The following is an 18,007-nucleotide window of genomic DNA, read 5'->3' as shown; positions in this document are numbered from 1 at the left end:
AGCTCCTGCCCCCGCTGCCCCACTGGCAGCTCCTGCCCCCGCTGCCCCACTGGCAGCTCCTGCCCCCGCTGCCCCACTGGCAGCTCCTGCCCCCGCTGCCCCACTGGCAGCTCCTGCCCCGCTGGCAGCTCCTGCCCCACTGGCAGCTCCTGCCCCGCTGGCAGCTCCTGCCCCGCTGGCAGCTCCTGCCCCCGCTGCCCCGCTGGAGGTGCGCTGTCAGCACACTGTAAAACCTGACAAGTTAGTTCAACTCAAATTGTTTGAGGAAATCGATTGCCTTGAAACATTTGAGTTTAATAACTCTATAGAAATGTTCTTTCATGCTTAAATTTGTTACTTTAACATGACTGAAATGCTTATTGTCCAGTTGACTTGGATGATTAAAGTTAATATGACTAATTCTACTGAGTTAATTCGACAATAAACCACTGACTACTTTAGACTCATACGCAGCATTTCTACAAACTCATTAAAAATGTGTGACCGGAATGCATCTGAACAAAGTACAATTAACTTAAATGAATCTTCTTATATCTAATGATATGATTCAAGTTGAACTAACTCAGTTTTCTTCCACTAAGGCTAATTATTATATTCTAGTTGTGACAACATCAAGCTACTCAATTCATTTTAGGAAACCGATTGCCTTAAACCACTTAAGTTCTACTAACACAATTTAAACACATTCAACATTGTTTAAACTATTTATTGAACAGAATAAACACAAAAACTTTGAAAAACATTTCAACATATCAAGTTCTGAATAGTACAAATTCAAACAATTAAATAAATGCACAACACTTATCTTTTAAAAACTTTGAACAATGAAAGCTTTAGAAAATAATGCTAGAATTAAATAAATGTATAAAATTTAAGTTCTAAAACACTGAACACTGAAAAAATCTGACCAGCATAAAATATTACAAAAATAACATTGCATTGAGCACGACATGAAAATAACTATTAAATGAACAGTATAGTAAAGCAATCAAATATCTGAAAAAGTGTAACTGTCACTGTCATGCTGACCTTCAACACCAAGGAGCAGTGGCAACAACCCATTTACTGCAGCTCACTTCTCAAGGATTGCAACTTGGGTTTCAGTTGTTTTCTCCAATCATCCAGATTGAACAGTAAAATCTGGATAAACTCAAAGGAGGCGCTTATTTCGCATGATAGCTCAGATGTAGAGCATAGATCAATCCAAACAAAACCACCACAGAATCTGGCCAAACTCTCTGAGATATCACAACGTGATCCTCAAGGATGAAGGACATGCGGCGTGTTTCGATGGGAGCACCTGCAGGCACCTCATCTCCGTCCACGACCGCCGCCAACGCCACTGCTCCCTCCTGAAAGGCCCCCAACTCATCCTGAAAAGAGAAGTGACAGTGTTTGAAGCAAGTGTTGAAACTAAAAGGTCACTTAGGTTTAATTAGTATAACATAATTGTTAAATCATTGTATTTTTACATGACAATGAAAACATTATCAAAAATGTGAAGCACTCTGTGGACTGGTTCAGCAGCAAATCACATTTTAGAAAAAAACACAGAGACAATCAGTTCAAGGTGCACTATAATTACAGTACTGTCAATGCTTTACCTTGGGCCTCAGAACAGAACAGAACATCACTACTAAAGGCCTGTCCATGCTTCACATGTCCGTTGAGGGTTGGTCAGCGTGACGTAAAAAATGTCATGAATTCCTGTCCGCGCGGACCGATCCACGGACGTCCGCGCAGCAGCCAGATTTTGAGACCGCGTTGCACGCAGCTCGCGGCAGTGTACGCATGCGCCAGAGCGCCACAGCAAACAAAACATGACGGTAAAAGTGAAAGTAGACGGAGCTAAAGCCTGATCGCTCCACTTAAAGACACCGAAAGAGTGAAAAACTCGAGGAAAGAGAGAGCACACTCTGTCTGGAGGGAGGAGAAGTTCTGCCGACAGACGTGAAAGTAACTAAGCGCTCCGGCGCCGCCCCCGCGATTCAGAAACAGGAAAAAAAAAGGCTGAATAAACTTTAATACTTAATGATAATGTACTGACAATGTATGTGCTTAATTTTCTCTAAATAATCTGTAATAAAGAACAGAGAAACAGTCTGTCGTGCCGGAAAAGCTTCTCGAGGCTGCGTGGATCAGTGCGCCTGCATGGAATGCGCACAGCTGAGCCCAGAATGTAGTCTGGGAGAAAGCGCGTCCGCATCGGTGGTGTGCGGACACTCCAAATGGGACGTGGAAAAGTGTACATGTGAAGCATGGACGAGCCTTACATACGAGCAAATGGCTAAAAACAGCAATTGTATCTCACAGAACTATGAAGGCATTACTGGTCAAACAGATCTGAGTGTGTGCAACAGTGAAACATACTCGGAGTCGTATACTTGTAAAATAGTTTTTCTCTCCACAAATAAAACACATTTTTTAATACAGGTGTGCTGAAACAGAGAGACATGGCGGTCCTCTAGGATCTGAGTGAGACCTCTGCCTTAGGGGGTTTGTCCTGTGGGTACGGGAACTGGAGAACCAAAAATACCTTGCAAGTCTTGAAGATGTCTGGAGAATCCTCCTTCAACTACAGTGGAAGGCCAGCCAGGACAGCCATTCTTGCTGCAGAGATGTTGTCCTGGTCCTGTCAGGACGCATGAAGGCTGTTCAGGTCCACTGTTCAAATTAACACCAATAGCATCCAATAAAATATCTGTACCTGTCCGTCATATGCCCTCAGGAGTTCTTCCATCTTCTCAAAGAAATGTCCAGTCTTCTTTTTGTAGAGCTTCAGTAGATGATGTGTACATTTATCAAGTTCAGCGAAGAGGGAAGAAGGTAAATTTGGTTGGTGATCCTGTGGAATTCACTGCAGAGCTGCAGGGAAAACAAAAGCACAGCACAAGACTTTATTCAGACAAATAGATATTTAACACCATTAAGGTTCTGCTCAAGCATGATCTCAATAAATTTGGCAGCAAGTGTGTTAACATTTTAACATGGCCTCACCAAATTGTTTCTCACCTGGGCTTCACAAAACAGAGCAGGCCGCTGGCCTTTGAGTTCACGAACAGGAGGAGCTGAACGCACTTGGCCAGTTTTGAAGCATCATCTGTTACACTGGAATACCGGCCACGAAAGAGTCTGTAGTGCCTCAATGGCTGTATTTTCACCGCACTGAAAAAAAATAAATCACACAGTTCACATTCCCACATGATTCGTGTCTGTTAACACAATTGCCAGCCGATTGAAGTTTTTGTAACCTACATTTTTAATCACTGAGCACAGAGCAACGTGGCTGAAAGCGTGAACTCCGGTAGATGTTAGCTACCCAGCTAACGTGTTAGCTGCTCAGTTATTAAGATAATGAGAAGAAAACTAAACACACATTCTCACAGTCAACTTACTAAAGTCAAGAAAGCATTTTGACATTAACTCTGAACCTTGAAAGTGTGATAAGGAGTGTTTAGACCCTTAATTAGCAAATTCTAGCCTCACAGCACGTGCTATGAGCTTGTTCAGACAGGGTGAAATATAAAATAAAAGAACAGTATCACCTGTAAAAATCTTCAAATTCCTGTCTGTCCAGGGTCAGACACATTCTCAACAACAGCCAGGCAGCGATGCAGGCGGCTCCCGGTACTTCCTCCCTCCAACAGCGATGTCTGCTGCAGGTTCAAACTGGCCAACCAGGAGTCAGAGCGCGTGCCCGTGGTGCGTTCAGGGTGTGTGGAAGTAGATACAGGATGCAAAAAAGTTTGCTGAGTGAATCAAAATAATAACTGAATTTATTTATTTATTTATTTATTTATTTATTTATTTATTTATTTATTTATTTATGTCCTTATCGTTTTCTATTCTTGTCCTGCCAACAGTGCAAAGTAAACTTTTTGATGAAGAAATCCTCATTTGATAAATGAAACTGACCAGCAGGGCCGGCCCTGTGAAATCGGGGGGGGGCGGGGGGCGGGGTCGCACTTCCCCAATTATAGATGTAATGGTTATTAAGGAACACAAAACTGGATACCGAATTCTATTATAAATTAAATTAGTTACAAAAGTGTTCAGTCTTTGATTATGATTCCCATAGCTTACCGCAGATGGAGCCGGTTCTGCTTGCAAGTATGCTTCACATTTAATAAATATTTTTCAAGCAACGAATGTCATTTTTACTGTTGTTTAGGAGGTTTAAAACTTAAAATGTTTACATTTTGACTTATCATTAAAAAATTATGTGGATGCATACTTGGAAACTGAAATGAAACAATTAAAAATCTCAAACCGTAATTTGCATGGCAGAAGTGGTGAACTTTTTTGTACTGATATGAAATCAACTTAAAGGAAAGTAGTCAGCAGAACAAACTTGAATTATAACAGCACAACTCAAAATGCTTCACAAACTGAAGTGCACTTAAAATAACTGAGTTATTTCTAAAACAATTCACTTTTGAGTTGCAATGCATTCATCACAATGAGTTACTTCAACTTTTCTTGATTATTGAGTTATGTGAACTTATTTCTTTTATTAAGATGTGCTGTTAGGTTTTACAGTGCATGGCCGTGTGGTTCGGCCTCCCTTGAGAAGCTTTGAATGATGGTTTTTGCGCTGGGTCCCTTCTGAATGTTCTATGTTCGGGGGGGGTCTGCTAGGGGGGGGGTTGTGTGGTGTCTGCTGGGAAAGGGCTTTACCTCACATTAGAAGGGGCGGGGTTTAGTCACGTGGGGAGGTGTGGTGCACTGATGGTGGGGTTAACGGGGCGGGAGCGGTCTGTCAGGCTGCTGCTTGTGTCCGTCTCCTCTTCAGCGACGGGTTCTGCTGAGAGCTTCCGGTTGGAGCTTCCAGTGGGGCGGTTAGATGTTCCACGGTGAGGTTTTTATCAGATACGCTACGGAGAGGTTCCAACCGTCATGGCCAATTTCTCTTTTTTTGGGGAACCTTCAGAACCAGCTCCTAGAAGGGAACCTGGCCATGACATCGTGTGATGAACTCCTGGATTTCGCCAAGCAGACTCTGAGCATCACCAACGAAGAAGACTTCCTGACGGTACGGAGAGAAGAGCGTGCTTACCCCCAGATTCCACTGGACGTGTTAGCGCTGCGCCGCCGCGTCGGCGTCGTACTCTTGAAGTCAAAGCAGCGCCGCGCTGTTCGGGGGGGGGGGGGCCTCCTCCTCCTCCTCCTCCTCCTCCTCCTCCTCCTCCTCTAGAGGCTCTCGTCTCTCGATATCACACTATAACAACACATGATACAAAACAGAAACAAAACCACCTCATTTCGCTCTACAAGGCGTCTCTGCTCGTCCAGCCTCACTGCTCTGTGATGTACAGACTACCAGCAGGGCGAGTACATGCTTTGTGTTTTGATCTGAAATGAGAGCTTTTCTTTATCCAATAGTTCCTTTTGTTTGGTTTATTCTATATAAAAACGGGAATTTCCGCGTTCACTGCTAACCTGATGCTCTCCTCCCGAGGCGGCGGAATCAGAAAATATACGAAAACATTTACGTCCGTGAGGTCGTGCATTGTGTTTTATTTTGAAAGTTCCGGTTTCACTTCCTGTCTGGTGCTTTCTCAACGACAATGAATTTACAAGGTTCTGAAGCGGCGGCACAGAAAATAGACCTGAAATGAATCTCCAACGCCGTGGTGCGCCGGCGCTTCTGGGATGTGGCGCTTTGGCATGCGGTGGAAATTGTCTGATAGAAGAGAACGTGTTCTAAGTGCTGCGCAGTGCGATTCAAGAGCGCGCCGCGGCATTTCGTGTCCGGTGGAATTTGGGGGTTATAAACCGTGTTAGAACCCGTGTTCTCCTGAAGCACTGAGAGTTGTGTGTTTGATTCTCAGGCTGCCAAACAGATCAAAGAACGGTACGTTCTCTTCTCTCACATTCTCTTTCTTTGAAATTTTTTTTTTTTTAAATCCTCTAATAACTTTTCAGGAAAAATGATCTAAAAACACTAAAAGGCTTAACTCCGCCTCTTTGGCGTGATAAACCCTGCCCTCACCTGACTGGCCCCGCCTCTTCACCTCAACTAACCTCGCCCCTTTACCCTGAATTACCCCCTCCACTAACCTAACACTGCCTTCTCCCCCCTGGCTAACCCTGGTTAACACCCCCCACTCCCCCTCCCCCCACGCTGGCTCACCCCGCGCCCTTTCCTACCCCATCTAACCCTTCCCTCTTCCTCCCCGGCTAACCACCCCCCTTCCCCTGATAACCCCGCCCCTCCTCTACAATCCCTACCGGGCCGGCCCCCTCCGGTTGTCAGGGTAACGATGGCCCCGGCGTTCCGGCTGTCAATGCGTCCGGCGGTGTCGGGAAACATGCAGCAGTTCCTGGTGGACTTCAGCGGCCAGAGGGCGGAGCTCCAGCGGCTCCACTTCCTGCCGGGTACTTCCTGCTGTTTGAAGGCTCACATGAGGATTTGGAGAGTTTTGTTGTGTTCTGACTCCGTCTGCGCTTCCACGTGTTTCAGTCCCCGCGGCGCCGCGCATCGACGCCTCCCGCTGCGTCGTCCGTGACAACAGCATCACGGTCGTCTGGGGACCAATCGGCGACGGCGATGATGGGGGCAGTGGACCAATCGAGCGTTACGAACTCCAATATCGAAAGGCAGACTGCGACTCTTTGCTGAAAGCAGTCGCAGAGGCATCCTGGGAAAAGATCTGTGACATCAGAGAGACAAATGTCACCATCTCAGGTCAGAGGTCAGAAGTCACAGCTGTGGGTCAGACGGCAGAGAAAACACTCAAATGTTTGATTTCAGGCCTGAAGTTCGATTCCAACTTTGTGATAGTTCGAGTGCGAGCACGAAACAAAGCGGCTGCTGGGGACTTCTCAGAGCCCGTTTCCATGGAGACCAGAGGTAGCCACATACTGCCTTTTAGTGTGTTAGCATCTGTTAACATGTGTTAGCATGCCTTAGCATCTGTTAGTGTGTGTTAGCGTCTGTTAGCATGTGTTAGCATGCCTTAGCATCTGTTAGTGTATGTTAGCACTTGTTAGCATGTGTTAGGATCTGTTAGCATGCGTAGTGTTTGTTAGCATGTGTTAGCATTGTTTAACGTGTTAGTTCTGTTAGCATATGTTATGTGTTAGCATGTAAAATTGTCTGTTATCACCTGTTAGCATGTGTTAGCACCTGTTGAAGTGTGTTACGGCCTTTGTGGTCTTGAAAAAAGATGTCAAGAGAGTTTGGCTCGTCTTCGTGGAGGAGGTTTGTGACTCACTAAAATAAAAAGCGCAGAGATCTATATGTCAGAAAAGATGATATTTATTTCCAAACAAAATCATGTCGGCTGTCAGTGGTTGACTTTCTAAAGCAAATATATAACCGACGTGTTTAGTGGTTGAAAAAACTGTCACTCCTCACTCCTTCAACACAAATGGCATAACCAAAGTAAAACAGCTGATCCCTCTCGCTTAATTACTGAGTAGGACGGTCGCCAGGAGGAGGCAAGTGAGGAGTTTTTAATAACCAATCGGAGCAAGGCATAGCACCATGACTTCAAATTCAGATTCTTCATCATCATCGTCATTTAAATAATAATTTGATCAACAGGCTCCAACAGTGTGTTAGCGTCTCGTAGCATGTGTTAGCATGTGTTACGGTCTGTTAGTATCTGTTAGCATGTCTTAGCATCTGTTAGCATGTGTTAGCATGTGTTTGTGTTGCTGCAGCATTCCACTTCAGTCTGGACGCCTCCACGGCTCACAGCGAGCTGAAGGTACTTGGAGACACGGTGACCTGGGAGCCTCAGGGGGTCAAAGGTCCTGACCCCCGGCTGCGAGGAAAAGACAACAAGGGCAGGTGAGCAGAGGCGTGGTTAGTCGGTGATGTCATTCGATGATGTCATTGAGTCATTTCAGTGGAAGTTCAGTTTTGTTCCTTGTTGAGCTGCGTTTTGTAATAAACGTCCAAAATGGAATAATGTACCTGCTCCAACGCGTCGAGTTCTCAGCTCTGCTGCGTCACGTCACAAGTTATTCCATTTTGAAAAGATTGTTACAAAATGCACTTGCAACTTTTTCATTTTCTGGACAACAACAAAGGCAACAAAAGAGCGAAAATGTTTGACTTCCAAAACTAAACCCTATTTGTGACTTTATCTTGCATTTTTATTGTATTTGTGGAATTTCAATGCAAACACTAAAGTATTTTGTCTTGAATTAATATTGAAGACACTATTTTAAGGATAATCCACCGGTACCAAATTCATACAGCTTTATGAATCTATATGTGGCTCTGGGGGCGTGGCTCTGGGGGCGTGGCTCCAGCGGCAGGGAGGGAGCATTAGGTTCAGCTGTGGAGGATGACTGATTGTCCCGTCCTGCCCCTCTCCGGGGTTTAAAAAGCCTCGTTTCCACAGTTTCAGTATGGTTCAGGTCTGGTCGGTTCAGGTCGGACATGCACGCGGTTCCATTTCCAGTGGTGATGAGCCGTGACCAACCGCCACCATTTTCGGTTCTGCTCACGAGCAGGCATAGACATATTAAAGAGTAGACCCCGCTCGGGGCGCTGCGCAGCGAGAAATACGGCCGCCATCTTGGTCCGGTCGAGAGGCGCAGACGCTCCGGTCATTGGTGGGATTCAGCCGGAGCTCTGCTGGACTCCTGTGTGGGACGGCAGCGAGCAGGGCTCCAGGAATCACTTTTCACACATAGGATTAAACATTTTTTTCAACTGTAGAGTCATTTGCAAACAGCTGGTTATTCAAAATTATAGCAACTTTTAGGAACAGATTTGCATTAACTTGAAAAATGAGAACCGAGAACCTTTAGAAACTTTAAGAAACGACAGAAAGAAAAAGGAAGAAAGTGAGCTCTTTTTTATAAGATTATTTTGTGGTGATCTTATGTTTCATTTTGCAGATTTCCTAAAGACAGAAATGTGAGGAAGAAGTGGGAGATCGCTCTAACCCCGAGCGCCCACATACTGCGGAACGGCTGCGAACTTCGCTGCGCAGGTCGCAGCCGTTCCGCAGTCGTACTAGTGATTCCACCTGATGCGGTGCGGCTGCGTCTCCGCACTCCGCCTTTTCACCAGACATGCGCTCAGTGGTGCATGCGTGGGATTATGTTTCCATGACGATCTCCATGTAAACATGTTTGAACAGGCACTTTATATCGTTACAGTTCACTCACCGCTCACACCAGTAGCTTCAGCTGCTGCTGCCCGAGTGTTCTCCTTCCTGCTGGCGTCTTTATAAACAGGATGACTGCTGTCAGAGAGGATTCTGGGCTCTTGTTCCTCCAGGATCAGTTTCTCTTTGTCAGCCATGCTGCTCTCCAGTTTAAAAACTTCCACTACTCCTTTGTTTTGTGACGCCAGAGCGTGTTCAGGTTTCAAAATAAAACACTCATCCATAAAAGTGTATATTTACACTTTTATTTACATGTAAAAACATGTGTGACAGCTTCAGTAGTGATCTATATAGATATTAGAGGTGTCCCCGACTAAGAATTTCCATAGTCGAATCTGATTCGTCTGAATCTGCCAATAGTCGACTGATAGTCGAGTCTATCATCTTGTTTGGCGGAGCGGGGGGGGGGGGGGGGGGGGGGTTCCTCACGGGCGCCTGCAGTCGGCCCCGATTGCACTAATAATAAAAAAATTTAAAAAAAGAAAAAAAAAACAAACAGCGCAGGCAGGTAAAACAACACTTATTTTTTTTCCTCCACACTGAAACACAGACTGGAACAAAGTGTCGGTGACTCTAAACATCAAACAAATGAAGTATAGTTCAAATGACCAGAACCAAACCCTCTCCTAACAATCGGGCTAAAGCATGTCATTTATTTATATCTATAATCTCTGCAGATAAGCTCACATTTTTTGGCTAAACAGTTTCTCACATTATCTGCTCAAATTAAATGAAACAGGCTTAATTGCACTGTGTCGGTCCGTTTGGCAGCGCAGCATCCATGCAAAAACAAACACTAAATTAAATAGAATTAGCCTTTTAGATAAATAAAAATAATAATATAATAATAACCTAAAATATTACAATTAAACGAAATAAAATTCAGCATTAAAGATGAGAAATGAGTAACAGAACCGTCTTTTATTAGCCCAATGATCTGGCTACTGACCCGTTTAGGGTGGAAAGCCATGTTGTTGTGAAGTGATATGAAAGGACACAACTTGCATTTGACTTTTTTTGGATCATCTTTGACTTGGTCTGAAGTTCTGATTTTTTTTCTGACATTTTGAGCCTTTTAAAGTGAAGCCAAATCACCACTGATGGTGCTCTGTGCAAAATCGGATTGCGCCACTCACCATGGTGGTTCATTCACAAACACTAAATAGATAGAATATTGAATAAAAGTACAAGTACATTTTTCCACAGTATATTTGATAGGCTAACATGTATATCAAATAGGCTTTATATCATGTTTATTTGGAAAAAAAACAAGCAATTCTATGTAAAATCAGTCATTCAGCACCCCCATACAGCTGGAATGGAATGGTCCTCGTTTAATAACCACATTTTTTCGATGCTTCGACTGCGTGATTGGCAGTCGAGTCAGGCCCCTTCGAACGAATCATCGAATCGTGGACTATCTGAGGACACCCCTAATAGATATTTATATCAATAATGTGCCTCGGAATAAAAAAAGTCAACTTTTGTAGTAATTTGTTTTGATAAAACGGATGTTGCTCTCTTTTGGTTTCCTGTTGCTGCTTTGACTCCAGCGCCTCCAGCAAAAATAGACCTGGACCGAAGTAGTGTGGAGAGCGGTCCGCAGTACGACGGCGGGCGGACGCTCCACGCAGCACTCTGCCTGGGCGCTCTGCCTGCGACTTCAGTGACTTCAATGGGTGCGTCTCTCCCGTGCCCAGTTTGACGACCGGCTGGCCCCAGTGTCGCCAACTCCCCAGTAAGAAAAGTGGCTATTGGCTGGTCTGCTCCTCTCTGCTCTGCCTGCAGCAGGGGGCGCTGCTGAGACTGAGCGCTTGTGAGTGCTTTGGGACGGGGGAGGGGCTCACGCAGCACCCGCTGCTCATTGACGACAGCAAGGAGACGTCCTGTCACGTCTCCACAGCACCAGAAAAGGTCGCTAGATTTGTCGCTAGTCGCTTTTGACAAAAAAAAAAGTCGCCAAGAGGCTTTGGAAAGTTGCCAGATTTAGCGAGAAAGTCGTCAAGTTGGCAACACTGGCTGGCCCGCATCGGTGCTCGGATCACTCGTAGTGACGTAGCACCGGAGGGATCCTCTCTGATTGGCTGACGCCCAGCGGCAGCGCGTCGAAAGTTCAGTTTTCCCAACTCTCAAAAAGCGACGCTCATGACGCCGGGGACGCACGTCGTGGGCGTCGACGCTCGAAATGCTCGAAACGCTCGAAACGCTTGAAAAGTCAACACTCCTGACGCGCCGCCCCGCCGCCCGCTGTTCCACGACGCTCGTCCACCATGACTTTGCATAGAAAAGCGCCACTCATGATGTCCGCGACGCGTCCGGTGTGAACGCACCTTGAGAGAAATCCAGGCTTCAGGTGAGCTGGGAGCTGCAGCAGGAGGAACGGCATGTCCATCAGGAGGAAGAGGAGGAGGAGGAGCAGGAGGAGGAGGAGGAGGAGGAGGAGCAGCAGGAGCGGCGTCTGAACCTGCAGTTCCTTGAAGATGAAGCAGGCCAGTGAGGCTGACCCCCGATGCACACTGGATGTGATCCGGACACCGCAGCTAATCCGTAGTCATTAAAATCAATGCTGTGGTGCACACCAGCCGCGGTCCGGGAGCCGGACCGGAGCTCCGGTCTCTTTCCACAAAGATCCTATTTTTCCGGACGCCGCAGCCCTACCGCGTCAATCCAGACAGAAGCAAGTCGGGGGCCGGAAGGAAACGCGATACGTGTTCCAAAATAAGTGACTTCAAAATAAAATCTGTCGTGTTTTTGCCTTAATATTCTGTTTTTTTACTTCTTCTGGTAGAATACAGAACAGTGATGTAGTCATTACACACTTTGGAAGAATTAACGCTTTTGTTCTTCATCACTGCTATGAAGTCAAACGACTCCAAAATGGCTCAAAACAGCTCTGTCACCGGAGCAGCTCCGTGTTGCCAGATTGGGCGGGTTTCTACCAAATCAAGCGTCTTTTTGAACACGTCGGACAGGTTGATGAAATGATTATGTGTTTATGACGTGTTAGTTATTATAAAAATACAGTTGTAACGTGCATTTTTCCACCGATATGGCGGTTTTGGCTGCTTTCTATTAAGTAAAACGAGTTTCATATTGTCTACGGGAGATAACGACAGCTCTGGCAACCTCCCCCAGCAGACTGCAGAGACACTGCAGGCAGTGTGAATCACAGTGCTGCGGTGTACCGGACCTGAGCCGGACTGCAGCCGGACAGGAGCCGGACCGCATCCAGTGTGCATCGGGGGTAAATGAGGCTGGTTTGGCCTCTCAGCAGCAGCAGAACCAGGCCTCCAGACGGTCCTGCAGCGGGTTTCTCTGCTGGTCCAGACCCTGAGAACCCAGAGTTCCACAGGAGCAACCCCAAGAACCCAGCGTTCTACAGGAGCAGCCCTGAGAACCCAGCATTCCACAGGAGCAGCCCCAAGAACCCAGCGTTCTACAGGAGCAGCCCTGAGAACCCAGGGTTCCACAGGAGCAGCCCTGAGAACCCAGGGTTCCACAGGAGCAGCCCTGAGAACCCAGGGTTCCACAGGAGCAGCTCAACAACTGGTGGTGTTGATGTCCATTCCAATAAAAAGCGTTTTCTCCCCGTATGTCTGGGTTCTCTGGTTCCTGCTCAACAAGCACAGCAGTGTTTCTGTTCTTCATCTCCTTCTCAGCAGCGGTGCTGGATGGAGATGGAGTGACTCCGTCTGGTTGCACCTGGTGTTTTGGAGATTTTCTTGGTGATCAGGACGGGCTGGCCCATCGGGAGGGTCGGGAGGTTTCCCGGACAGCCGGTCTATCCCGGGCCGGTGGCCAGAAGTGGGTTTTTTTTTTCCTTCTTGTTGTCTGTCTTCCTTAACGCGACTTAACAAGTCTCCACCTGACGAGCCAGTCGTCAACATGTAGGGAGAAGCCAGGACTGATTTAATGTGAGCCTGTTACAGCTTTAAACACACCTGTCACGAAATACAGCCTTATAAAACAATCCTCCTGTCAGCAACCAGCTCTTCTTCTGAGCCGGCCTCATGGTGACAAGCATGTCGTCTCTGCACAATTCCTAAGACTGGTCTGAAGCTAAACCTCTAACAGCAAACTGTTCTGTCAGAGGAATCTATGAACGTTCCAGTTCTGAGCAGATCTGCTTCATTTGGAACAGAACAGACTGTATTGATCTCACCATGGAGACATTCAGTTCTAGAGGCTCGTAAAACAAACAGCTGCAAATAAATGAGGACATTTGCAATTAAAGAATAAGTAATAGAAATTTAAAAGAAGAAAAGATTCAATTTTAATATACAGCAGATCTAAAATGCCTAGTATGAAAGTTGTGAGAGTGAATGGTTGGTGGTGGGAGGGGCCGATGGCGCAGATTGGCAGCCTTGCTTCCGTCAGTCTGCCCCAGGACAGCTGTGGCTACAGTAGTAGCTTACCACCACCCAGTATGGAGTGAATGAATAATGCAATGCAATGTAAAGCGTCTTTGAGTGTCCTGAAAAGCGCTATATAAAACCAATGCATTATAAAATATAACAGGAGCTATAATATATAGAAATATGTACAGGTATGTTTTAGAGCAACAGAATGCGAGGATAATAAAGTGTCCATGGCTGATCTGGGGTTCTACAGACCATAATATGATATCTATATAGTGTCAACATGGTTCAGACACTTTCTCACCTCTGATTTTCCATGACTTCATAATTTGTTGCTGAATTTCCATCACCAAAACAGCCTCATGCTTCACTGAACTATAACTTTATTCAGTACTGAAACATTAGGAGCTGAGCAGAGCTCCTCAGAGCTCCTCCACTCCTCCTCTGATGTCTTGCTTTGCTAATTCTGGCGCGTTTGCCGACGCACAATGACGTCACTTCCTGTGGCCGTTCATCATTGACCTACATTACAACAGGAACCGCGCGGCATGGAAACGCAACACTGATTTGTGCCTGGTACCCTTTTTAACGACCAGAACCGAACCGACCCGAACCGTACCGACACCAGCTGCGCAGTGGAAACCAGGCTTAAAGAGCAGCTTCAGGAGTTAAAGAGGGGACCCTCAAGAGACCCTCAGGAGACCGTCAAGAGACCCTCAAGAGACCCTCAAGAGACCCTCAGGAGACCCTCAAGAGACCCTCAGGAGACCCTCAAGAGACCCTCAGGAGACCGTCAAGAGACCCTCAAGAGACCCTCAAGAGACCCTCAGGAGACCCTCAAGAGACCCTCAGGAGACCCTCAAGAGACCCTCAGGAGACCCTCAAGAGACCCTCAGGAGACCCTCAAGAGACCCTCAGGAGACTCTCGGGACACCCTGTCCCTGGTAGTACCATGGAGTCCCCCAGTTGAACCTGTCAGTCCTCCAGTAGAACCAGTCAGTCCTCCATAGTGCTGTCAACGTCTCTCTGGTCTCAGTTCTTTGTTTACTGGTCGATAGTTAAAGCTGTCTTTACTCTTACTTACTTTCTTACTTCCATTTTCCAGAAAATTAAAATGTTACATTCAGTAACAATCTTCTCAAAAATGGAAAAACTGATGATGTAATGTATTTGAACTCCTCCCCCTCCTCCTGCTCCTCCTCCTCCACCTCTTCCTCCTCCACCTCCTCTTCCTCCTCCTCTTCCTCCACCACCTTGTTATTTTCCTTTACAGTCGCAGTAACACTCCATCGCCCAACAAGACATCCGCAGGACGACCTGGACGCTTTGCTGGAGACTCCTACACCGTTCTGGGTACGACACCTTCTAAACCTGCTCCACCTGTACTGCTCCACCTGTACTCCACCTGCACTGCTCCACCTATAGTGCTCCACCAGTACTCCACCTGTACTGCCCCACCTGTACCACTACACCTTTAGTACAGCCTGTATTTTATGTGTTGACTTTTATTGTAACATTGTAACAATGTTTTTGTGGTTCTCTGTTTCCAAGGAGACAAAGAGATGAGTGGCGGCTGTCACTACTGGGAGCTCCGCCCCCTGGCTGATTGGAAGTCACTCAGCGTGGGCGTGGCCTACCGTGGCAGCCTGAGCCGTTTTGACCAATTAGGGAAGAGTTCATGTTCGTGGTGTCTGCACGCCAGCCAATGGCTGCAGAGCTCGCTGTCGGCCAAACACAACAACCGAGCCAAGATGCTGGACAGTCCACTGCCGCACCGCATCGGGATCTACTGTCACCATGACAACGGTAACCAGGGAGCACATGGCCGCTGGTCTGATGGTACTACTTAGTGGGGAGGCAATTTGAGAGAATCGTGCACTTTGTGACCAATTTTTGAAATTTTCCGTGGTGATAGGTATAGACACAAGGTTTTCAAAAACCATTGCAAGCAAGTTGAGATCGCCCCCTAGAGGCTGCTTGTGTAAAATGCAATATTGCTGCTGCAAATTAAAAGTGAATAGTATACTGCGGCTCCTACTTGCTAGAACCATGTATAATACCACTTTTCCAATGTTTTGGGGGGCAAGGATTCCATTCATGAGTTCAGTTTTGTTTTTAAAGGTCATTTTCAAGGTCAAATGTCATTTTCAAGGGAATGTGGGACAAAAAAGAGCTGTAACAAGCACTTGTATAGAGATGTTATTTGTTGATGATGTTTTAGATACCAGTCCAGTTCTTGCGCATCCTGCTGTCCCTGTTCACCAAGAATAATGAGAAATTGGCCTTACAAAATATACAAGGTATATTATTATTAAATATGCCAGGTAGACAGCTAAGAAGGGATGACTTCTTACCAGACATCAGTTTTCCCTGATCAGATAAGGCAGGGGGCTCAAGCATATTTTCATGTCTGAATAAGTCATCTATGAAAGCATCTGGCCGTGCTAGCAGGGATAGGAGAAGCTTGGTGATGATTGCTGTATTTGCCTTTGCTGATTGTAATTTGTTTGCACCCTTCTTCAAATCAGCTGGTGGCCGATTACTGAATGTATACAGATTGGCTCTTGGGATGACATCAGATAAAGGCTTGGATGCTTTTTCAAGTCTGTCCCGCACAAAATCTGAGAACATGTCCTTGCGAATTTTCGGAGCTGTGTTCAGGCTGCTTACAATCTCAGGGTCCATGATCTCACCAGTGTCTAATGTGACAAGCTCTGGACTTTTCTCCTTGAAGGGATTAACAACTGTTCCCTTGTTGACAAGATTGAGAAGGGCTTTGAGGTCTTGCAGGAACTTTTTCTGGTCAGCAACGGAGGATTCTGGATGTTCCAAACTGACATCTATGTTTGATGCAGAGAGACTGGCATTTTCAAATTCCTCCACGGCCCTGAGCACTTCAGGTTTGGAGAGCTCAATGACCTCTTTCTCCTCTTGCTGACCATAGAGACCCTTTGTTCCACTATCTTCCTTCAGGAATTTGATGCTGTGTTCCTGGCTCTGATCAAGTGCCATGAGGGAGAACTTCTTGTTACTGCGTTGCACAACAAACTGTCCCTTTATAAATGCTTCATGGACACTTGGGGGGATCTCTGGCAAACATGCCATGTACTTCAAGAAGACAGCCATCCAGCAGGCATAGTTTGTGTGTCCAAAAGCAAAGAACCATGGGCACAAGTCAGTGCAGGCATTCAGAGTTAGTGGCCAATCACCCATTCGTTGACCTCGAACAAAGCGGCATATTGTCAGGAGGTAATCTTGAACTATTCTCCAGTAGCAGGTGGTTGGAGCTCTTTCAGTCAGTCTTCTCTCCCACATGTCCATTGATTCATGAGGCCCATAGCTCCCCTGGCAGTGCTCCTTGTATGTGTAAACCTTGAGTATATGGAGCCATGCCAGTGTCAGCTGATATGAATACTGTGCACGCTTGACATGTTTACCACCTAGAAGAGATGTTGCAACACCAGGCGTGAAGACCTTAGCCAGGGAGAACATCCACTCCCATCCAGATACAGCCAACAGCTTTCCCCCACATTCTTGGGATGCCATTTAAATGTGGAGGAAACCCATAAGGCACACCATCTTGGATTCACCAACTTCATCTGGATACTTCCACTGACACTTCTTCTGCTGTGCATAGAGGGGGCAGTCCCCTACAATCACTGGAACCTGGCCAGGGTTAATAAAGTCAGTTGCCTTCTTGATAACAAGCATTGCATGTTTCTGCATGGTCATAGAAGAGGCCATCTCATAGAAGATAGGGAACATCCCAACTGTGGCCCTTGGTCTGACATCATCTGCGCTTTGGAGATGAGAGAAGAACCCTGAGTAAGTCACTGGCTTTTCTTGCAACTCTCCATTCTTGTTCACTGACACAGCATATAGATGTTCTAGCCACGCTTGCTCAGGTGTTTGGAGACTTTCATTAAATTTTGGCCTGGGTTGTTCCTTCTCAGTTGAAGGTAGTTTGATGTCACCAGCATATTCATCAACAGAAGGCACATTAGCATAATCACTGGGAAGATGAACAGGGGCTCCTTTATTAAGCAGATCCAGGCTGAGTGGTCTAGGTCCTCTCCCATGTTGTCATGAGTGAGGTGACAGATCAGAGTTATGGCAGTGCCATGGAATTCACAGCGCCCTCACTCATCCAGGTTTTGTTGCTGCCTCTTGGCCAGGACTCCCTTGAAAAAGAGGTTCTTAATCTCAACGGGATTCTCCTGGTTAAATAAAGGTTAAATGAAAATAAAATAATAAATCCACTGCACTTGTCACAAAGAGTCCCCTTTTGATGTTGGTAGACACCACAACCCCATCCTCTGCTCAAGGCTTTGAGACTGCCCTCGCAAAGCTCTTCTTCACATCCATAACTCAATCATACGAAACTGACATGCCCAGAGCATGGAAAATGCTATGTTTCCTTTCTGTCGCTCATTAACTTGAAGTTTCAGTGCAACATACAGGGGAAAGGGAGTCTCTCTCTCTTTCCGTTGATAGAGTGTGGGAGTATGGCTGGACTGC

General features: G+C 46.3%; 1 protein-coding gene across 1 annotated transcript in view; it reads left to right on the top strand.

Annotated features, from left to right (window-relative positions):
- Window positions 1-18,007, top strand: part of LOC115382479 (FSD1-like protein) — a 43,121-nt gene that overhangs the window by 12,242 nt on the left and 12,872 nt on the right. The window contains exons 4-11 of the mRNA XM_030084218.1: window positions 4,931-5,032; window positions 5,832-5,854; window positions 6,257-6,378; window positions 6,464-6,688; window positions 6,755-6,853; window positions 7,669-7,798; window positions 14,763-14,842; window positions 15,041-15,295. Coding sequence (XP_029940078.1) covers window positions 4,931-5,032; window positions 5,832-5,854; window positions 6,257-6,378; window positions 6,464-6,688; window positions 6,755-6,853; window positions 7,669-7,798; window positions 14,763-14,842; window positions 15,041-15,295 — 1,036 coding nt within the window. The remainder of the gene's footprint in view (window positions 1-4,930; window positions 5,033-5,831; window positions 5,855-6,256; window positions 6,379-6,463; window positions 6,689-6,754; window positions 6,854-7,668; window positions 7,799-14,762; window positions 14,843-15,040; window positions 15,296-18,007) is intronic.

Source organism: Salarias fasciatus (genome assembly GCF_902148845.1).
Source record: "Salarias fasciatus chromosome 7 unlocalized genomic scaffold, fSalaFa1.1 super_scaffold_4, whole genome shotgun sequence".
Taxonomy (NCBI): Eukaryota; Metazoa; Chordata; class Actinopteri; order Blenniiformes; family Blenniidae; genus Salarias; species Salarias fasciatus.
The sequence above is the reverse complement of the archived record's forward strand: the minus strand, read 5'-3'. Positions and strand labels throughout refer to the sequence as shown.